The sequence below is a fragment of the Scyliorhinus canicula genome, chromosome 18 (assembly GCF_902713615.1).
Source record: "Scyliorhinus canicula chromosome 18, sScyCan1.1, whole genome shotgun sequence".
Taxonomy (NCBI): Eukaryota; Metazoa; Chordata; class Chondrichthyes; order Carcharhiniformes; family Scyliorhinidae; genus Scyliorhinus; species Scyliorhinus canicula.
In genome coordinates this window covers 16594579-16616647 of record NC_052163.1, presented here as the reverse complement: position 1 = coordinate 16616647, position 22069 = coordinate 16594579, and the positions used below count along the sequence as shown (strand labels likewise).

The following is a 22069-nucleotide window of genomic DNA, read 5'->3' as shown; positions in this document are numbered from 1 at the left end:
GGAAGAAAACCAAAGCACCCGGAGAAACCGCGGTGGCACAATGGTTAGCACTGCTGCCTCACAGCGTTATGAACCCAAGTTCAATTTTGGCCTTGGGTGACTGTCGGCATGGACTTTGTATGTTTTTCCCGTATCTGTATGATTTTCCTCCAGGTGCTCTGGTTTCCTCCCACAGCCCAAATATGTACAGGTTAGCTGGATTGGCCATGTTAAGTTGCCCCTTAATGTCCAGGGATGTACAGGTTAGGTTCTGTGGATGGGACAGGGGACTGAGAGTTGGTGCAGACTTGTTGGGTTGATGGCCTCCTTTTGCATGGTAGGCATTCTATGGTTCTATTCCATGGTTCTAGGAAACCCATACAGACACGGGGAGAATGTATAAACATCCAAAGTCCAAATTGAACACGGGTCCCTGGAGGCAGCAACGCTAACTACTGTGCCATCGTGTTACCTGTGTTAACTATATTTCTGCCTTGTTTACTTCAATTATCTTATTTATAATGATCTCATAATTTAATGTTATGTTCTGATGTTTCCATAAGACATTTGTAGAAGCTTGTAAAGTTTAATGTAAAACATTTATGAACAAAAATAATTTTATAAATATGTAACTTTGAAACTAGTTAACATAACGAGTAGCAGCATGGTGGCGCAGTGGTTAGCACTGCTGCCTCACGGTGTCGACGTCCCAGGTTCGATCCTGGCTCTGGGTCACTGTCCATGTGGAGTTTGCACATTCTCCCCGTGTTTCCGTGGGTTTCTACCCCACAACCCAAAGATGTGCAAGTTAGGTGAATTGGCCACGCTAATTGTCACTTAATTGGAAAAAAGGTGGGGGGGGGGGGGGGGGGGGGGTTGGAACACATGGTCTCGTTATATGCAGATGATCTACTCCTATATATTTCTGACCCATTCGGGGGATGGGGGAGATTAGGGGAATTTGGCCGGTTCTTGGGGTACAAATTGAATGTGGGTAAGAGCAAGTATTTTGTGATCCAGGTGAGGGAGCAGGACAGGGGACTGAGGGAGTTGCCATTTAAAGTGGTGGGAGGGAGTTTTTGTTACTTGGTGGCACGGGGATGGGAGCAGCTACATAAAATAAATTTGGCCCGGTTAGTTGAGCAAATGAAGGAGGACTTCCGGAGGTGGGACATGCCCCGTTGTCACTGGGTTGTCACGGTTCTCAAAAGATTTTTGTTTGTTTTCCAGTGCCTCGCTATTTTTATACCCAAGGCCTTTTTTAAGCGGGTGAACACGGTGATCTCTGGCTTTGTGTGGGCGGGTAATACCATTAATACCATGCTAGTAAAGGAAGTGCTGCTGGACTGGAGCCGGAGGGGTGCAGGGCCGGGGGGGGGGGGGGGGGGGGGGGGGGGGGGGTGCGGTCACTGCTAAACTTTGGGAATTATTACTGGGCGGCAAATATAGCCATGAACCAACACGCCAGGACCTCCCGCCCCGCCGGGTAGGGGAGAATCGTGGCCATTGTATTCCATCTACCACCTTTGTGCCCACTCTCCTAGTCAGTAAAAGTCCTACTTCAACCCCACCCTGGTTCCTCAATGCTACCTGTCCCTCTGCATATCGTTGTATCATGTGCTAACTTAGCAACAGTGCCCTCAGTTCGTGATTCCCGATGAAGGCCTCCCGCAAAATTCAGCAGCCTCGTTCTACACCAAGTCGGGCACGGTGAGGCTGCTGATTCCCGCCCCTTATTCAAGTAATATTACTGATATTTCAAACTTAGTAGGACAATAAAACACTTAATCACCAGAAAAATTGGAAATTACGCCTTGTCAACAGAATGTACTGAAATTACAAAGTGATATTTGATTTGATTTATTATTGTCACATGTATTAGTATACAGTGAAAAGTATTGTTTCTTGCATGCTGTACACACAATGCATACCATAGACAGGGCAGGAAGGAGAGACTGCAGAATATAATGCTCCAGTTATAGCAAGGTATAGAGAAAAGATCAACTTAATAAGAGGTAGGTCCATTCAAAAGTCTGATGGCAGCAGGGAAGAAGCTGTTCTTGAGTCGGTTGGTACGTGACCTCAAACTTTGGTATCTTTTTTCTGACGGAAGAAGGTGGAAGAGAGTATGTCCGGCGTGCGTGGGGTCCTTAATTATGCTGGCTGCCTTTCTGAGGCAGTGGGAATTATAGATAGAGTCAATGGATGGGAAGCTGCTTTGCGTGATAGACTGGGCTACATTCACAACCTTTTGTAATTTCCTGCGGTCTTGGGCAGAGAAGGCTCTATACCAGGCTGTGATACAATCAGAAAGAATGCTTTCAGTAGTGTATCTGTAGAAGTTGGTGAGGGTCGTAGCTGACATGCCAAATTTCCTTAGTCTTCTGAGACAGTAGAGTCGTTGGTGGGCTTTCTTAACTATAGTGTTGGAACGGGGGGACCAGGACAGGTTGTTGGTGATCTGTACACCTAAAAACCTGAAGCTCTTGACCCTTTCTACTTCGTTCCCATTGATGTAGACAGGGGCATGTTCTCCACTACGCTTCCTGAAGTCGATGACAATCTCCTTCATTTTGTTGACATTGAGGGAGAGATTGAGGTCATCGCACCAGTTCACCAGATTCTCCATCTCATTCCTGTATTCTGCCTCGTCATTGTTTGAAATCCGACCCACTACTGTGGTGTCATCAACAAATTTGAAAATCGAGTTGGTGGGGAATTTGGCCACACAGTCATAGGTGTATAAGGAGTATAGTAGGGGGCTGAGGACACAGCCTTGTGGGGCACCGGTGTTGAGGGTGATCGTGGAGGAGGTGTTGTTGCCTATCTTTACTGATTGTGGCCTGTGGGTTAGAAAGTTCAGGATCCAGTCGCAGAAGGAGGAGCCGAGGCCAAGGTCACAGAGTTTTGAGATGAGTTTCGTAGGAATGATAATGTTGAAGACTGAGCTGTAGCCGGTTGATAAATAGGAGTCTGACAAAGGTGTCTTTGTTATCTAGGTGTTCCAGGATAGAGTGTAGGGCCACGGAGATGGCGTCTGCTGTGGACCTGTTGCAGCAATAGGCGAACTGTAGTGGATCACCTTTATATACCTTTCCAGATCAATGACCAGAGGCAGTGGTTTAAAAATGCTCATCAGTGATACTACACCAGGTGTAGTAGTTGGAAGAAGGGCAAGTGAACAGTTTGCCAAAGATCACTCAAAATTTGTTGAAGCTTAGAATGTGGAACACACCTTGCGTGCTGTGGCTGTTCCGGGATCTAAAGTCTTATCTGCTTATCTTGCGCATTCAGTTTCAATGGTCCAGCCAATCTGTAATTTGTGCTTGTGTGCTTCTCCTTCCCCTACCAGTGAAAATGGGATCTGCTGGAAACAGGAGTGGGATTCCTGGATCCAGGTCCCATCTGCCATATTCAAACATCCACCGAGTCTCATAAGTGCACAGTGTTCTAAAAGGAGTCAATCAATTTATGATTCTAACAGGCAATTGTTGTCAAAGTTGGTATGTGGAAAATACCTAAAAATTCAAAATATGCAGAGGACCTACTAATCTTTTCCTGAATGATTAAATTCTAATTTTGTAGTAATATATTGTCGAGCATGCTTTTCTACTTACTTTATATTTAAGTATTGCCTGGCGTATACTTTTGTTCTCCATTGTGAAGTTACTTGAGTTAGTGATGACTGAAGTTAAAAAAATCATTCCACATTTGTAAATATGATGGCAAGTTGCTTCGTTTTGAGAAATAGTGTAAATTCTAAGTGTGTAAATTACAACTTCATGCACTTTTTTGTCATCTATGATATCTTTTCAAACTGATGGAATATTAAACAAAATTTACAAGATTCATCTCTAAAATTGTAGTGCAATTTGTATGCTGCATTTTATAGCTTTCATGTTTGTATGACCGTAAACTCTTCAAAATTCAGGATGATGTTTGTCTTCTAGGTGGTGTGTGCACTTTTCACCAACACTGACAATATGACTAAATGGCCTCAAGTTGTATCAGAAGATGTAGTGAAACATGCTCAACAACTTAAAAATGATGTCTTCGTATTTGGTGGACAACTAAAAGGGAAAGCACTTCTTGCTCTTCCAAAAAGTGCTGATGATCTGGAAAATTCAGATGAGGAGTCAGACAGGTATGATGGCATAAAAGCTTACTAATATTTGATAACGATTTTCCCACTATATTTTTTCAAAGTGTAAAATAGTTTCTTACCTTTTTTTATCTGGCTGTAGCGTTCATTATTCCCTTTATAGAGTAAACATGCCGAGCTGACTCACCTAACCTAACCTTTTGGACACTAAGGGGAAATTTAGAATGGCCAATCCACCTAACCTGCACCTCTTTATATTAAGCTAATAATAAAACAAAACTGAAGATTTCAAAGTGTTGGAGGAAATTAATAGATCTAATAAAAGGAGGGTTAGCACTATATGTTAATATCCATTTCATGTACTCTACTAAGGATATGTGAACAACAGGAAAAAATTCATAAGGTAAATCATTGATGTTGGTGACGGACTTTAGCCAGGAGTTTGTTAGATCATAATTTCTCTTTATGATCCGAGTTTTCCATGCTGTCAGCTTCAAATGGTTCTGCCATCAGTTGGGAAGCCTTTGCCAAACCTAAAGCACAATTTAAAATATATTTTCAGCATCTATAATGGAGATCAAGACACATAGTTATAGCTGCGGTATGATTTGCCATTTTACCTAGTGCTATTTAGCTCTGAAAACAAATGTTTCCTCTTTCATTCAACTTCTGTGTATATGTAAACAAAATCATATCAACTGTCATCAATTTTTTTCCTTTTACTTAAGTTAAAAAAGTGCCTTGAAAAAGAGGAAGGGTGAAGTCTTAGTAAACACTTCAGTTTAGAAAAATGTGGAGGAACTCAAATGGAAACCTATTCAGGTGTCAAGTGGCAGTTTTAACACACTCCACAGTATCTTACAGAAAAAGGATAGCTGTGGCTGAAACCCAGGAACAAAGAAACTGTTGCTGCGGATAATAGGGCGATCAGTCTTGTGTTAACGAGACAACTTTGTTCAGGAGAGAAAAAAGTTGATTGCGGATGACATATAGAATTTAATAATTTGCTTGTTCCCATACATGAACTACTCTGGAATTATACAGATGACGGGTGGTTGGATTCCTCCAGGACCATAAAATTGGTGTGTCTATCATTCGTAGCCGGAGGTCTTATAGCCACTTCTTTTTCCAACAGGGCCGTTACAGAAGCTCCTGTCTCATTTGAAATTCGTGATGACAATTTACATAGATGTCAGCATTCCAAACTGTGAATCTTGGGCCCTTAATTTCCACCAAGGAGCATTGTTGGACTTCTTCTTGATGAATTTCATGGATTCATACTGATGTGATCTTCCACCATCTTGTGTTTTGTTTTCACTTGGAGTCTCCATTCCCTTCTTTTTATTTTTTTTCCCATTTGTTTTTATTCGTTCACGGGGATGTGGAAATCGTTGTTGTGTTGGCTGGGCCAGCATTTATTGCCCATCCCTGTGGGCATGTAAGAGCATTTAAGAACCAACCACATTGCTGTGGATATGAAGTCACATGTAGGCCATATCAGCTAAAGACGACCGTGTTCCTTCCCTAATAATAATAATCTTTATTAGTGTCACAGGTAGGCTGACATTAACACTGCAATGACGTTATTGTGAAAATCCCCTAGTCGCCACACTCCGGCGCCTGTTTGGGTACACAGAGGGAGAATTCAGAATGTCCAGTTCGCCTAACAGCATGTCTTTCAGGACTTGTGGGAGAAAACTGGAGAAAACCCACACAGACATGGCGAGAAAGTGCAGACTCCGTACATACAGTGTCCCAAGCTGGGAATTGAACCCATGTCCCTGGAGCTGTGAATCAACAGTGCTAACAACTGTGCTACCATGCTGCCCTAAAGGACATTATTGAATCAGATGGTATTTTATGAATGGTTTCATGGTCATCATTCCAGATTTTATTTTAATTGAATTCAAATTTCACCATCTGTCAAGGTGGGATTTGAACCCAGGTCCCCAGAACATGACTCTGGGGTCGCAGTTCTCCGACCCCCCGCAGGGCCGTAGAATTGCCCGGGGCCGTCGAAAATCCTGCCCCCGCCGTGGCAGAAATACTCCGCCACCCGGGAATTGGCGGGGGCGGGAAACACGTCCCACCGATCGGCGTGCCCTCCGCGCCGATCGGCGAGCCCCCTGCGGCGATTCTCCGGCCCGCGATGGTCCGAAGTCCCGCCGCTGAGAGGCCAATCCCGCCGCCGTGGTTTCAACCACCTCTGGTGGCGGCGGGATTTAAAAATTAAAAAAATAAATACATTTAGAGTAACCAATTTATTTTTCCAATTAAGGGGCAATTTAGCGTGTTCAATCCACCTACCCTGCACATCTTTTGGGTTGTGGGGGCGAAACCCACGCAAATACGGGGAGAATGTGCAAACTCCACATGGACAGTGACCCAGAGCCGGGATTGAACCTGGGACCTTGGCGCCATGAGGCCGCAGTACTAACCCACTGCGCCACCGCGCTGCCCTGGTGGCAGCGGGATTGACGGCGCGAGCGGGCCCCCGGGGTCCAGGGGGGGAGCGCGGGGCGATTGGACCCTGGGGGGTGTCCCCACGGTGGCCTGGCCCGCAATCGGGGCCCACCGATCGGCGGGCGGGCCTGTGCCGTGGGGGCACTCTTTTTCTTCTGCCGCCGCCATGGCCTCCACCATGGCGGAGGCGGAAGAGAACCCCCCTACCGCGCATGCGCCGGTGGTGACGTCAGCGGACAGGCGAAGGCCTTTCGGCCAGCCCCGAAGCCGGCCGGCGGGTGTGAAAGGCTGTTGGCGCCGGTTTTGGCGCCAGTCGGCGTGGCGCCAACTACTCCGGCGCGGGCCTAGCGGAAGAATTCCGCACCTTTGGGGAGGCCCGATGCCAGAGTGGTTGGCGCCACTCTGCTACGCTGGGACCCCCTGCCCCGCCGGGTAGGGGAGAATCCCGGCCTGGGTCTCTGGATTATTAGTCCAGCAACAATACCACTACTCCACTACCTCACTGGGGTTGTTGCTGCTTTATGAGCTGGATTGTTAGGGTTTCTCTGTACCAAAGTTTAACTTCACCCAAAATGGATTGGTTTTGCTGCCAGACCTCTGATTGGAGTTTTTTTCCAAAGTTATGAATTCATTACTTTGGAGTACATCTGAAAGTGTATTTACATAGAATTTACAGTGCAGAAGGAGGCCATTCGGCCCATTGAGTTTGCACGGCCCTTGGAAAGAGCACCCCACTTAAGCCCATGCCTCCACCCCATTCCCCTAACCCAGTAACCCCACCTAACTTTTGTTTTTGGACACTAAGGGCAATTTATCATGGCCAATCCACCTAACCTGCACATCTTTGGACTGTGGGAGGAAACCGGAGCACCCGGAGGAAACCCACGCAGACACGGGGAGAACGTGCAGACTCTGCACAGACAGTGACCCAGCCGGGAATTGAACCTTGGACCCTGGAGCTGTGAAGCAACTGTGCTAACCACTGTGTTACTGTTCTGCCCACTTTATCGATCACTTCCATTCCGATGCTGTCTTTTTTGATCTCCGACTTAAGGTCACCATGTTCACAGACTTCGGTCAATCTTAAAATGAAAAAAATGAAAATGAAAATCGCTTATTGTCACAAGTAGACTTCAGATGTAGTTACTATGAAAAGCCCCTAGTCGCCACATTCCGGCGCCTGTTTGTGCAGGCTGGTACGGGAACTTGTTTATGAAAGAGTGTGTTCCCCAGGCTTTTGGACGATTCTACATGCTCAAAAATGTTATTGCCTCCCAGGTTAAATAGGTATCAATAGAGTTCATAACCTCTTCAAAGTTATTTGAAGATTCATTTATTCCTTGTCTGGCAATTATGTCACCAGCTATGGGACCTGTGGAAATAGTGAATTATTCACTTGTTTAGTCTTTGTTTTCTTATTCCAGCTTGATGCTATCATATATCTTTAAAATAATCCCCATAATGCCCAATTTAACACCTGGTCTAGCCCTTCTACTTGTGTTAATTCTCTGGAAGTGTTGTCTAGGTTCTTGTTTATCTTTTAGTCTCTCCCAATTTTTCTCTCTAAGGCCTTTGTAGTAATCCACGGGAGGCAGGAGTTCCGTCACCACACCAATATTTATTTACAATAACGATATTACAGGAGCAGCTACAAACAGTGCTGCTAGCAGTCCAGTCAACTTAAGACTGCTCACAAAGCCTACACAGGTGATTATATGGGCCCCCTCAATGAGCTATCATTGAGGGAGCTCATACTCCAATTGGCCAACCAATAAAGCCAATTGGAGTTCATTACAGCCTTTTTCTGGAAGATGGATGGATTGATCTCCGAGTTTGTTTGGACAGGCAAGACACCAAGGGTCAGTAGGGCCCTTTTTCGGAGGAAGAGATTGGGGAGGAGGGGTATGACGCTCCCAAATCTGATGCACTGTTACTGGACAGCTAATGTGGAGAAGGTGAGGCAGTTGTGGGGTACGATTGGGTGCGGGTGGTCAGGTTTAAGGGCTATGGATAAGATCTGGAATCAATTAAGCATCACTTTTAAATTGAGGCGGGTTTCAGTTCTGGCTACGCTGTGTAGAAATCATAGGTTTGAGCCCGGAAAGATGGACGTGGTGTATAAGAGATGGCAGAGAGTGGAGGTAGGGTGATGGGATCTATTTTTAGGAGAATGGATCTAGCAGATCTAGCAGAGCTTCCGAAGAAGTTTGAGTTACCAAAGGGGAGTGAGTTCAGGTACCTACAGGTGCGGGATTATGTGTGGAAAGAGCTGTCCACTTTCCCCCAAATACCAGAGCATATGCTTCCAGAAAAGCTGTTAGTTCCAACAAGTGGGTGAAGGGAAGATTGGAGACATTTATGGGTGGTTGGAAGAGAAAGAGACAGCGTTAATGGAAAGGATTAAGGGCAGGTGGGAAGAAGAATTGGGGACCAAGCTAGGTTGGGAGATATGAAGTGAGGTATTGCGCCCTGACTTCCTCATGGGCGAGGGTGAGCCTTATTGAATTAAAGATGGTGCACAAGGTACACATGACATGGAACTGGATGAAGTGGTTCTTCCCTGCGGTAGCGAAGCTCTGTGGGAAGTGTGAGTGGACCTGGCGAACCACGGCCATATGTTCTCGGAAACTGGAAGGATTTTAGGAAGCGATGTTCAAGGCTCTGTTAGAGATAGGTGGGTTCGAAGTAGCAGCATTCCCCTTGGTGGCATGTTTTGGAGTTTTGGAGCTGTTGAGGCTACAGGAGGGGAAGGGTTCCGATGTGATGGCCTTTGCCTCCCTGATTGCTCTGCGAAGGATTTTGCTAAACTGGCAGTCGGCAATGCCGTTGGGGGAAGGTGCGGGGTTGGGGGAACTGCACAAATATTTGAGCCTGGAGGAGGTCAAGTTCGCCCTGAGATGGTTGGAGGAAGGGTTTTACGCATGGTGGCTTCAGTTCCTATCCATGTTGTTGTGGGCCAGGGCTTAGAAACTCCAAAGTGTATTATTAAGCTCACCTGACCTATAACTTTTATGTTGAATTGGCTAGGGTGAGCACAAGAGCCTTCACTTCAGGTGTGATTCATCAGACTTCCTAGGTGCTTTTATCAAAACAAAGTTTATTATAAGAATGTAAGTTAACATATATAAAACAAGAATTTGTTGTCAATTACAAACATCAAAAAAACACAGAACAGTAATCTATGTATAATGTTAATTAATTAATCCCCCTTAATAGCTGTTTCAATTCAGTACAAAATCCAATAAACCAAAACCCCTTTCAAGGGAGTATCCCTGCACACTGTAATCACACTTGAATGGGACTGGTGGTTTCCCTGAGATCCAGCCTGCAACCAGCAGATTCAAAACTCCTTCTGGAAAGCAACTCTATCTTTAAAGTTACCAAGGCAGTGTTGCTCTTTTATAACTACAGTGTGTGTTTAACCCGTATATGATGGACACATGATCACACAAGTTTGTTTAGTACAACGATAGTTTATTGACATATACAAGATTGTTTACTTAATTAATCACACATTCATGCACATTGGACTATAACTAACACACTTAAACGACCTTGACTTAACTTCCTGATGACTGGCAGATACAGAGTAGATAAGGCCTTATCTGATTCTAGCAGTCTGGTGGAGGCTGCAGTTCTTGTAGGTAGTCTGTGTTCTCTATTGTCATCCTTCTGTGGATGGTGTGGGCTCTTGCCCTTTGTTAGTAGCTGTTGATGCTGCAGTCGAGAGAGAGTGAGTGATGGCCTGCGCAGTGCCTTTTAACCGGTTTGAATTTCCCCTGCCTCTTTTGTGGGCAGTCTCTGGATCATTGTCAATCAATTGATCATGGCTCCATCCCCCTGATCGATCAAGTCCAATCAAGGGCTGCCACATCGATTTTGGAGTAGGCACTCAGTGGTCATGCCTGGAAGTGTTAAGAGCAGGGATTGGGTGCCGTCTAGTAGACAATGTGATTGACAGTATAGTTCTATTGTTCCCGAGAAGGCCTTTTAATGGCCTTTTTCCTGTGTTCGTTTCTGCATAATCTGAGCTACAGTTTGTATATTTGCAGGCTGCAACCTGTCTGTTCAAGCTTGGTCAAACTTCCAATCACTCTTTGCGGGCAGCCATTTTAGATGTCCACAGCAGTTTGCCACACCCAATGTGCTTTCAGTTCACTAGAACAGCTTTAAAATAAAACAGAGAAAACAGGGAAACATTGCTTTTTTCTTCTGCAGTCCAAAGCAACAACCCGAAATTGAAAGCCAAAAACCTAAACTCCCTATCACCTGTCAGCCACAGCCCAGCTCCACCCACAAATGACATCACTGAAGCCGTGCTACAAGCCAAGTGGTTAAAAAAAAAAAATCTTTCTTAAAGGGACACTCACATGACAATGTTCAAAGATCTGTTTGTCGCTTGGGCTGAGGAGGGGGAAGGGAGAAGGGGATGTTGGGGATGGGGTGGTGGTATAAGGGGGAAAAAGTTACAAACCGAGTACAACTATTGTGGTTGTGGGTGGTTTTCTGTGACCAAACCTTGTTTGAATTTGGAGTAAAATATATATATTTTTAAAGAATTCTTTTGTTTTTGAAGACACTGGTGTCAGGTAACTCATTGCTGCTCTCTGTTTAACTCGTGGTGTTAGGTCTGATAATACTTTTGCCATTTGCACCATTATGGAAGATTACGTCTTGCAAGGTTTTCCTTTGTGTGGAGGTAGCTGGACTAGACTCCTTGTTGCTGTGGCCATTGTTACCTTGAAACTGCTGTAAAGCAAAGCATCAAGTGACTGGCTGAACTATTTGTTAGTTCAGCAAATCTCCATTTTTACCAGCCCAAAAATAAATATATATTTTCCATCACATCTTACCCGTGACACTTTGCAACTCCCCTTTGTTTTTCAGGTTCCCCAACTTTCAAAGTTGGCATCACGTGGTTGGGAAATGAACATCTTTTACAGGAACTAAGATTTTCTACTAATATTGTTCGAAAATGAAATTGTTCCATGGTGACTGCATTCTAATGTATTTTTTAAAATTCCAGCTCAACCATTCAAGTAGATGGTGCCACTTTACATGCTATTGAATCTGTCGTCATTGATTGGACACATCAAGTCAAAGATGTATTAAACAAGGATTCAGCACAAGCATTGCTGGATGGCTTGAACCCTTTGCCTAGAGAAGAGATTGATTTCTGGGACTTAAGACTGAAAGATCTAAAATGCCTTCACGAACAGGTGCTCATAACAATTATGCATGATTAGACAGTTTAAATAGTATAAGAGGGTATCAAAATAAATCGAGTATCAATTTTATCGAGCCCTATAAATCATTGCAACATTGCTATATTAGAATGATTGCGATGCTATTGTAAAATGTGAATAGAATTACTCTGGCCAATTTACCTACAGATGTGAAAATCAACATCAATTTCATTGATGTTGGTTTTCATATTAATAGTTTGTGTAAGAGAAAGCATGTCGACCAATTACCATGTGATGTTGTGCTCCGTCGGTGTACTATGCATTACTGGAGTATATATTGCTTACTATTACCACCCTCACAAGACCTATGGGGCGGGACCGATTAAGCGTCCCCATGAGCCTCGAGGAACATGCGCTCCTCGCTGAGGGGCGGGGGCTCATCAGCGGAGTAATTGACTCCAGATATTAAAGCCATTCCCAGAAAGGCGCCTGGACAGAGAAGTCCTGGCTGGGACCTGGAGTGTGACCTGCATCTAATTTGCTTCAAACAATAAATCGTTTCTATTACCCTCTCATGTCTGATTCCTCTGTGACCTCAAAACTTACCTGTGGTAGTCACCACTGTTACATATATCACATACGAGATGTAATATGGTAAGGCTCCTGTGCTACAGGTACAGGGGAAGATCCCTGCCTGCTGGCTCCGCCCAGTAGGCGGAGTATAAATGTGTGTGCTCACCGAGCTGCAGCCATTTCGGCAGCAGCTGCGGGAGGCTACACATCTCTGCTTAATAAAGCCTCGATTACACTCTACTCTCGTCTCATTGTAATTGATAGTGCATCAATTTATTAAGCAGAGATTTTACAACAATGGACCTCCTCATCAAGCCAGATCGCCTGCAGCTGCACCCTCAAGCAGACAACGCCAAGTTGGCCTTCGCCCACTGGCTAGCTTGCTTTAAAGCCTACATCGGATCTGTGACAGAACCACCCACAGAGGCACAGAAACTCCAGATCCTGTATACACGGCTGAGCTCTGATATCTTTCCCTTCATCCGGGACGCGCCCACCTACGCTGAGGCTATTGTGCTTCTGAAAGAGAACTAGACCCAGCACACCAACAAACTCTACGCCAGGCACCTCCTGTCCACATGGCATCAACTCCCCGCTGAGTCTGTAGAAGATTTATGGCGTGCCCTGCACGCGCTGGTGAGGGACTACGATTGCTAGGCCATTTCGGCCGTTGAAGATTCCGAACTCTGAATCAGGGTCGCATTTGTTACAGGCATAGGGTCGGCGTACATCCGCCAGCGCCTCTTAGAAGGGGCTACCCTCGACCTCGCGGCGATCAAGAAACTCGCGATCTCACTAACGGTCGCCTCCCATAATGTACAAGCGTACGCCCACGACCGCACGGCGCCCTCCTCCTGGACATTGTGGACCCCACCAGCGAAAACCCCATCGTGGACCCTACCAGCGACTGCCCCATCGTTCACCCCACCAGCGACTGCCCCCAGTCAACCCCAAGCCTGCGCCGCGCAGCAGCCAGCCAACCCCAAGGGACCCAAGTGCTACTTCTGCGGACAGACAAAGCACCCCCAGCAGAGCTGCCCGGCGCGGACCGCACTCTGCAAGGCCTGCGGGAAGAAAATACATTTCGCTGCTGTGTGCCAGGCCCGCTCGATCGCCGCTGTAACCAGGCCCATTGTTCCTGCAACCCACACGTGCGATCCGTGGGCGCCGCCATTTTCACCCCCACAATCCACGTACGGCCTGTGGGCGCCGCCATCTTCCTCGCCTCAGAATACGTGCGGCCCGTGGGCGCCTCCATCTTCCCCCCATCAGGCCTCGTGCGGCCCGTGGGTGCCGCCAACTTTAGTGCCGCCCGCCACGTGCGCCCCTTGGGCGCCACCATCTTCCCCGCCTCAGGACCCCTGCTCGTCGGGCACCTCATCGGACCGCTTGTCGCTTGCAACCGCCGCCAACCAGCCAGGGGCCTTCTCACACCAGCTACAGCTCGCCTCTATCACGATCGACCAGTCCCGGCCGCACAACCTCGCAACCACGTCAACGATGGTAAAGGTCGATGGGCCAAGACATCCTGCCTTCTTGACTCCGGGAGCACAGATAGCTTCATCCACCCTGATAAGGTAAGGCGCTGCTCCCTTGCGGTATACCCCATCACACAACATAGCTCCCTGGCCTCCGGATCCCACTCCGTGGAGATCCGGAGGTATTGCACCGCTACCCTCACCATCAAGGGCGTAGAGTTCAGCGACTTCTGGCTCTACGTCCTCCCCAACCTCTGCGCTGCCTTGCTACTCTGTCTGGACTTCCAGTGGAACCTCCAAAGTCTCACCTACGACACTTTACTGTATGCGGTTTCACGACCCTTAAGGTTGACCTGCCTGCTCTGTTTGCAAACCTCACCCCGGATTGCAAACCCGTCGCCACCAGGAGCAGACGGTACAGTGCCCAGGACAGGACCTCATCAGGTCTGAGGTCCAACGGCTGCTGCGGGAAGGCATCATCGAGGCCAGCAACAGCCCCTGGAGAGCCCAAGTGGTAGTTGTGAAAACTGGGGAGAAAAACAGGATGGTCGTTGATTACAGTCAGACCATTAATCGGTACACGCAGCTCGACGCATACCCACTCCCACCCATATCTGATATGGTCAATCGTATTGCACAATACCGGGTCTTCTCGACAGTGGACCTGAAATCTGCCTACCACCAGCTCCCCATTCGCAAGGCGGACTGCCCGTACACTGCATTTGAAGCGGATAGCCGCCTTTATTACTTCCTTAGGGTTCCCTTCGGCGTCACTAATGGGGTCTCGGTCTTCCAACGGGAGATGGACCGTTTGATTGACTGGTACGGACTGCGGGCTACCTTCCCGTACCTGGATAACGTCACCATCTGCGGCCACGACCAGCAGGACTACAACGCTAACCTTTCCAAATTCCTCCGCCAAACTCCTCAACCTTACATACAGCAAGGAGACATGCGTGTCCAGCTCCAACCGCTGAGACGTCCTCGGCTATGTGGTGCAAAATGGAGTTCTAGGGCCCGACCCCGATTGCATGCACCCCCTCATGGAACTCCCCCTCCCCCGCTGCCCCAAGGCCCTCAAACGATGCCTGGGGTTCTTCTCATACTACGCCCAATGGGTCCCTAACTATGCGGACAAGGCCCGCCCACTCATTCACTCCACCACTTTCCCCCTGACGGCCGAGGCTCACCAGGCCTTCAACCATATCAAGGCCGACATCGCCAAGGCCGCGATGCACGCGGTCGACGATACGCTCCCCTTCCAAGTCGAGAGCGATGCATCGGACGTCACTCTGGCCGCCACCCAAAACCAGGCAGGCAGGCCCGTGGCATTCATTTCATGCACCCTCCATGCCTCCGAAATTCGGCACTCCTCCGTCGAGAAGGAGGCCCAAGCCATCGTAGAAGCTGTGCAGTATTGGAGGCATTACCTGGCCGGTAGGAGATTCACTCTCCTCACTGACCAACGGTCGGTTGCCTTCATGTTCAATAACACACAGCAGGGCAAGATCAAAAATGATAAAATCTTGAGGTGGAGGATTGAGCTCTCCACCTACAATTATGAGATTTTTGTATCGCCCCGGTAAGCTCAACAAGCCCCCCGACGCCTTATCCCAAGGTACTTGTGCCAGCGCACAAGTGGACCGACTCTTGACCCTACACGACGCTCTCAGTCACCCAGGGGTCACCAGGTTCTTTCACTTCATAAAGGTCCGCAATCTGCCCTACTCCATTGAGGAGGTCAGGGCTATCACCAGAGACTGCCAGGTCTGCGCGGAGTGTAAACCGCACTTCTACCGGCCAAACCGCGCGCATCTGGTGAAGGCCTCCCATCCCTTTCAACGCGTGGATTTCAAAGGGCCCCTCCCCTCCACCGACCAAAACACTTACTTCCTTAACGTGGTCGACGAATACTCCAGATTCCCCTTCGCCGTCCCGTGCCCCGATATGACGTCTGCCACAGTCATCAAAGCACTCAACACCATCTTTGTCCTGTTCGGTTTCCCCGCCTACATCCACAGCGACCAGGGATCCTGCTTTATGAGTGATGAGCTGTGTCAGTACCTGCTCAGCAAGGGCATCGCCTCGAGCAGGACGACCAGCTACAACCCCCGGGGAAACGGGCAGATGGAGCGGGAGAATTGAGACGGTCTAGTCGGCCGTCCAGCTGGCCCTACAGTCCAAAAATCTCCTGGTCTCCCACTGGCAGGAGGTCCTCCCCGACGCCCTTCACTCCATCCATCCGATTGCTACTTTGCACTGCGACTAATTCAACCCCCCATGAAGGTCTCCTTGCCTTCCCCAGGAAGTCCACCTCCGGGGTTTCGCTCCCAATGTGGCTGGCAGCTCCAGGACCCGTTCTCCTCCACAAGCATGTGGTGCTCCACAAGGCGGACCCGTTGGTTGAGAGGGTACAGCTAGTCCATGCAAACCCGCAGTACACCTACGTGGCGCCCCAACCCCTTGACGCCCTGAGCACCATTGCCAGTGGCTCTATCATCAAGGCAAAAGGCAGTGGGAAGAGCGGACACCCCCGTCTCGTCCCACGGTGTAAACCAAAGTACTCAAAACTCACCTGGTTCGTCTGCACACTCGCCTCCGGCACCTAAGACAGCAACCAGACCCAATACACAAACACCTGCCTGAACCCGAACCTCCCAAACACCGCAAACAAATATGCCCACTCCAACTGATCAAAATCCTTCTCCTTGTCCATCACCACCACTACCTCAACCTCCTGCCTCCCAAGAGAAGCATGATCACAATCAATAACCTCCGGACATTTGCCAACAACTGCCTTCCTTTCACCAAACCTGTCTGATCCTCTTCAATCAACCCCGGCATATAGTCATCAATCTGCGATGCAAGCACCTTTGCTAATAACTTGTCATCAACATTCAACAATGCTACCAGGTGATGTGACACAGATTGCATCGGGTCCTTATCTTTTTAAAAAAATCTTTTTATTCTCCTCATTTTCAACATTTTCATCAAACAAACAACAAAAAACAAATACAATAACAATCCCCCAAACAAAACCAGCACCCCCTCAATATACAGACAAAAACATCCCCTTGTGCGTTCCAAGTAAAATAATTAACAGTCAATTAGTAGACAGTGCAATCAAAAACAGCATTAACCCCAACCCCCCCACCCAACTCATATTTAACGGCAACCAATTCTCAAAAGTGCATGATAAACAGTCCCCATGAATCGTAGAACCCCTCCGTCACCCCCCTCAGCTCAAATTTCACCTTCTCAAGAGTCAGAAATTCAAATCAAGCTGAGGCACAGGGTGGAGAAGCTGACCTCCACCCCAACATTCCCGTACCAGCCTCCCCGGACAGGCGCCGGAATGTGGCGACTAGGGGCTTTTCACAGTAACTTAATTGAAGCCTACTCGTGACAATAAGCGATTTTCCTTTCATTTCATTCAACAGGACCCGCAAATGCTAAAACATCTGCCCCCGCACCCAGCTGCAGCTCAGGCCAGTCCGACATCCGAAAATAGCTTATCGGGGACCTGGTTCCAAGTTCATGTGTAGTACCCCCGAGATATTGCTGAAAACCTCGCTCCAATATCCAGCTTCGGAGAGGACCAAAACATGTAAACATGGTTTACGGGGCCCCTCTCACATACATACACCCTCCACTCCCTCAAAGGGTCAGCTCACCCTCACCCTTGTGAGGTGTGCCCTATACACAACCATAAGCTGTATCAGCCCCAACCTCGCACATGAGAATGAGGCGTTCACCCTCCGCAGTACCTCACACCACAGACCTTCTTCCATAACCTCCCCCAACTCTTTCTCCCACTTGGCTTTATTTCCCTCCATGGTCACCCCGTCCTCCTCAAAATCCTTCTGTTGATCCCCAACACCACCCATCTTCTCCATTCCCTCTGCCGTCAATACCGCGAGGGTCGGCGCTATCGGGAAGCTCTGAACCTCCTGAGCACAGTCTCGAAGTTGCAGGTACCTAAGCCCTCCCCCTTGCCCCAGTCCATATTTCTCCCCAATTCTTTCAACCACACAAAACCGTCCCCTCAGGAACAGGTCTTTTAATACACTGACCTCCCTCTCCTCCCATCTCCGAAATCTCCCATCCAGCCTCCCCGGCTTAAAACTGTGATTCTCCCTGATTGGCATCTCCCCTGACCCAGCCCCCAGCTTAAAGTGCTGCCTCAACTGCCTCCAAATCGTCACTGTTGCTACCAGCAACAGACTGCCAGAGTACTTGCCCGGGGCCATCGGGAGCAGCGTTACATAGAATTTACAGTGTAGAAGGAGGCCATTTGGCCCATCGAGTCTGCATCGGCTCTTGGAAAGAGCACCCTACCCCCTACCCAAGGTCAACACCTCCACCCTATCCCCATAACTCAGTAACCCCACCCAACACTAAGGGCAATTTTGGACACTAAGGACAATTTATCATGGTCAATCCACCTAACCCGCACAGCTTTGGACTGTGGGAGGAAACCGGAGCACCCGGAGGAAACCCACGCACACACGGGGAGGATGTGCAGACTCCGCACAGACAGTGGCCCAAGCCGGAATCGAACCTGGGACCCTGGAGCTGTGAAACGATTGTGCTATCCACAATGCTACCGTGCTGCCCCTGGCGTTGTTGCCAGCGCCCTCAATCCCGACTCCTTGCACAAACCCTCACCCATTCTAACCCACCGGGACTCGGGACTCCCAACGCATTCATTTTAATCGCTTGTACCCGGCCTATCAGCGACAGAGGGAGGTTGTCCAAGCTAGTGAAATTGTGCCTACGGACTGCCCCCCCCCCTCCCCCCCTGCAATCCTGTGCCACCTGCACCCCTAAATATCTGAATTGGGTTGCCACCCTGCGCAATAGCAGCCCCCGCCCCACTCCTGGCCAGGACACCACAAAATGTTCATTCTTTTCCAGGTTCAGTTTATATCCTGAAAAAAACCCAAATGTTCGGAGAAGTTCTATTATGTTCCCCACCGATGTACTTGGCTCTGATATAAATCGTCCTCGTACAGAGATACCCTCGGGCTGGATTCTCCGTGACATCACGCTGAAATCGCGAAACGTGATCAGCCGGAGAATTGGCTCCGACGCCAAAATCGGTCTTGACGCGGATTTCGCGCCGAATTGCATGCCCACTGTGCGGCCCGGGAAGTACTGTACGCATCTCATTATCTGCCCTGATGACCGGTTCTCCGGGGCCTCAGCGATTCTGCCGATGGGCTGATTTCCCAACGGCGTGTTTCTAATGTCCTATACAAAATTGTGATGCTGGTGTGCTGGCTGAGGTGGCTGCGAGAGGAGGTAGGAGTTGGCGTGGGGAGACTGCGGGTTTCCGTATCGGACACTGCCCGTGCCTTCTGTGGGAGGGGGAGTGCTTCCACAGCCGGGGGAGGGATGAGGAACGGGGGGGGAAGTCCGAGAAGCTGCGGAGCCCTGACAGGACAGGCGCGATGCCTACACACGAGCGCCATTACGGCGGCCATCTTGCTGCCCACTCACCGCGACGCCTGGGTGGACGGAGAGAATAAGGCCTTATGGATGGGAGGCGGCCGCATGGGTGGGTGCCCCACATCTCCCCAGTCACCCCACTCAACTGGCGACACCCACCGGAGGACCAGTGAGGGCAGTGCCATCAAACTGTGGACCTTGCAGCAGGGACGGGCGCCAGGACTGGGGGCACCGACGGGGCCGGGGTGCGGAGATGGGGGCCATATGTGGCTGGGGCACGCGGTGAGCACTGGGGCCTCCGTGCATCCCATGGTACCTGGTTGGGCACGGGTGTATGTGATATGATGACATGTCATCAACCAGCGATGTTGGCTTCCGTGGGGGCGACCGCTGCCCTGCATGCAGCCCTGTGGCAACATGAGTGGTGGTGGATCAGAGAGGTGACGGAGGCTGCAGCAGAGGAACGGGCTGCAGAGAGGCTGGTGGCAGCCACTCAGGCTGGAGGACTGACCGCCCAACAAGGCGAGGAGGAGGAGGTGGTGTCAAGAAGACTCCAGATGAGGCCACACGTCTACCGCGACTGCTTGTCCTTTGAGGAACCCGGCATGCAGGAAGAAACTGCGAATGAGATGGGAGACTGTCAGACATATCTGCCAAATGATGGCACATGGGAATGGGGGAGGACACCAAGTCCCGGTGGCCGTCAAGGTGGCGGTCGCCCTGAACATTTACGTGACGGGGTCTTTCCAGTTGATGCACGATCAATTGCACAAAGACGAGAGTTGGATACAACTGAGGCTTTATTGCTCTAAGATGTGTGGCCTCCCACAGCAGCTGGCGAAATGGCTGCAACATGGAGGACATACACATTTATACTCCGCTTACTGGGCAGAGCCAGCAGGCAGGGACTACCGACGCACCTGTCGTATAGGTCCTACCATACATCACCTAATATAGGTGCAACAGTGGTTTACCACACAGTCGCCGAGTGTGGACCTGTCCAGCATCTCCCAGACATCGTGCTGTGACAGATGCCCTGTATGCCCTTGTAGACAAGTATATCCAGTATCCAGTGGACTGCGCCCATCAGGATGTCCGGGCAACAGGGTTCGCTGCAGTCGCCGGATGCCCCCGTCCAGGGGTTAATCGATGGGGTCCATGTCACTAACCAGCCACCTGCGGATAACAGGCTGCATTTCACGAACAGGAAGGGGTACGATTCCATGAATGTTCAGGTGGTCTGTGACCAACAGATGTGGATCCTGCACGTCTGCGCCTGGTATCCGGCAGTGCACATGACTCCTTCATACTGGCACAATCTGTAATCCCCGTCATGTTCGAGGAACATACCCCACCCCGGCTGCTGGGCTGGTTGCTGGGTGACAGGGGTTACCCGTTGTGGTCGTGGCTGATGACGCCTATATGGAGGCCACAGACGAACAAGGAGCACCACTACAATGATGCCAATTGTGCGACCAGGGGTGTTGTTGAGAGGTGCTTCGGGGTCTTGAAAATGCGCTTCAGGTGCCTGGACCGCTCTGGAGCGGCCCTCCAGTATTAGGCATGGAGCGTCCTGGTGGTCTGCTGCGTCCTCCACAATATTGCCCAGCAGAGGGGCGATGTGCTGGAAGAGGATGAGAGGCAAGGGCAGGACTCGTCAGACAAGGAGGATGAGGAGGATGGGGACATTGAGCGAAACATGGGCCCTGGCCAGGCACGAAAGGCCGCACAATGGTACCGCCAGGGCCAGCGCGCACGGGACACATTAATGGAGGCACGTTTCACCAACTAGGGGGGAGGGGGTTGCTGGGCAGGGGCACGGACACCACAACACCATGCCCCTTCACCACCGATCACCCTCACCTCCCATACCACCGAACACCCTCACATCCCAGATGACTCAACACCCTCACCTCCCACACCATCAAACCGCCCGCATGTACACCCCACTTAGTTATATATACTGCGGCTACGAGCTGGGGGAAGTGGGTTGGCAGTAACAGCGGGTCTGGTCCGTGGGATGGAGGATGACGATAACCCCACTCTACGATGAGCTCCATGCTCTATATCATTAGGCATTGTCATTGTCTGACTCATGCCCACAATAGCACCTTCCACCTGGGTGATCACTGCATACGACCTGGCCAGTCCATCACACGGTCCTGTCGAATAGCTTGGGAAGGAGTGATGGAGCGGTCAGGGGAGGGTGGGGGTCTGCACGGTCCACCCATTGACCTCACACGTCCACCACCCCTCACCCCAGAGGCCACCACTGACCACTCTACCCTCACACCTATCACGCAGAGCACCAAGGCTGGTTACACCCTGTGTGAACATGTGTTTATTATGAACAAATATATACAGCCTGTGCCCTAGCCCCTATAACTGTACCCCGTAACCGTGCACTCCACTTGCCCCTGAAGGTGCTGGAGGCTGGCCGTCATCTCCTCCTCTAGTCCCTGGGTCTCTGACTGCGCCTGCACTATGTGTGGGACTGGATCTTCCAGGAGCCTGGGACCTGTCTGGATGGAAGCTGGTTCCTGTGGCCGGACTGCCCTCCGACCTCTCGGCTGCTCTTTCCGCCATCTGCTGTACCGGAACAACTGTGTGGTGCGCACCAGTGAGAGTTTCAGGAGCCTCTTTATTAATTTGCCCAACCGAGGTGATAGTCTCTCAGATGGTGGACAGTGTTGGAGACAGTTGTGACGGAAAGTCTGTGTCTCCTCTGACCCGAACTCTGTGGTGGCCTGGTTTTCGGGCAGAAGGCTGGTGTTCCGGCTGCTCTCCCCGTCGGTGCTCAGCTGTCTGGAGGGCACTGCCTCTGGCACTGACTGAGG

General features: G+C 49.7%; 1 protein-coding gene across 1 annotated transcript in view; it reads left to right on the top strand.

Annotated features, from left to right (window-relative positions):
- The window catches only part of LOC119953684 (dynein heavy chain 17, axonemal-like), an 821504-nt gene that overhangs the window by 37132 nt on the left and 762303 nt on the right, over positions 1–22069 (top strand). The window contains 2 exon segments of the mRNA XM_038778213.1: positions 3930–4123; positions 11571–11763. Of these exon segments, the coding sequence (XP_038634141.1) occupies positions 3930–4123; positions 11571–11763 (387 nt within the window).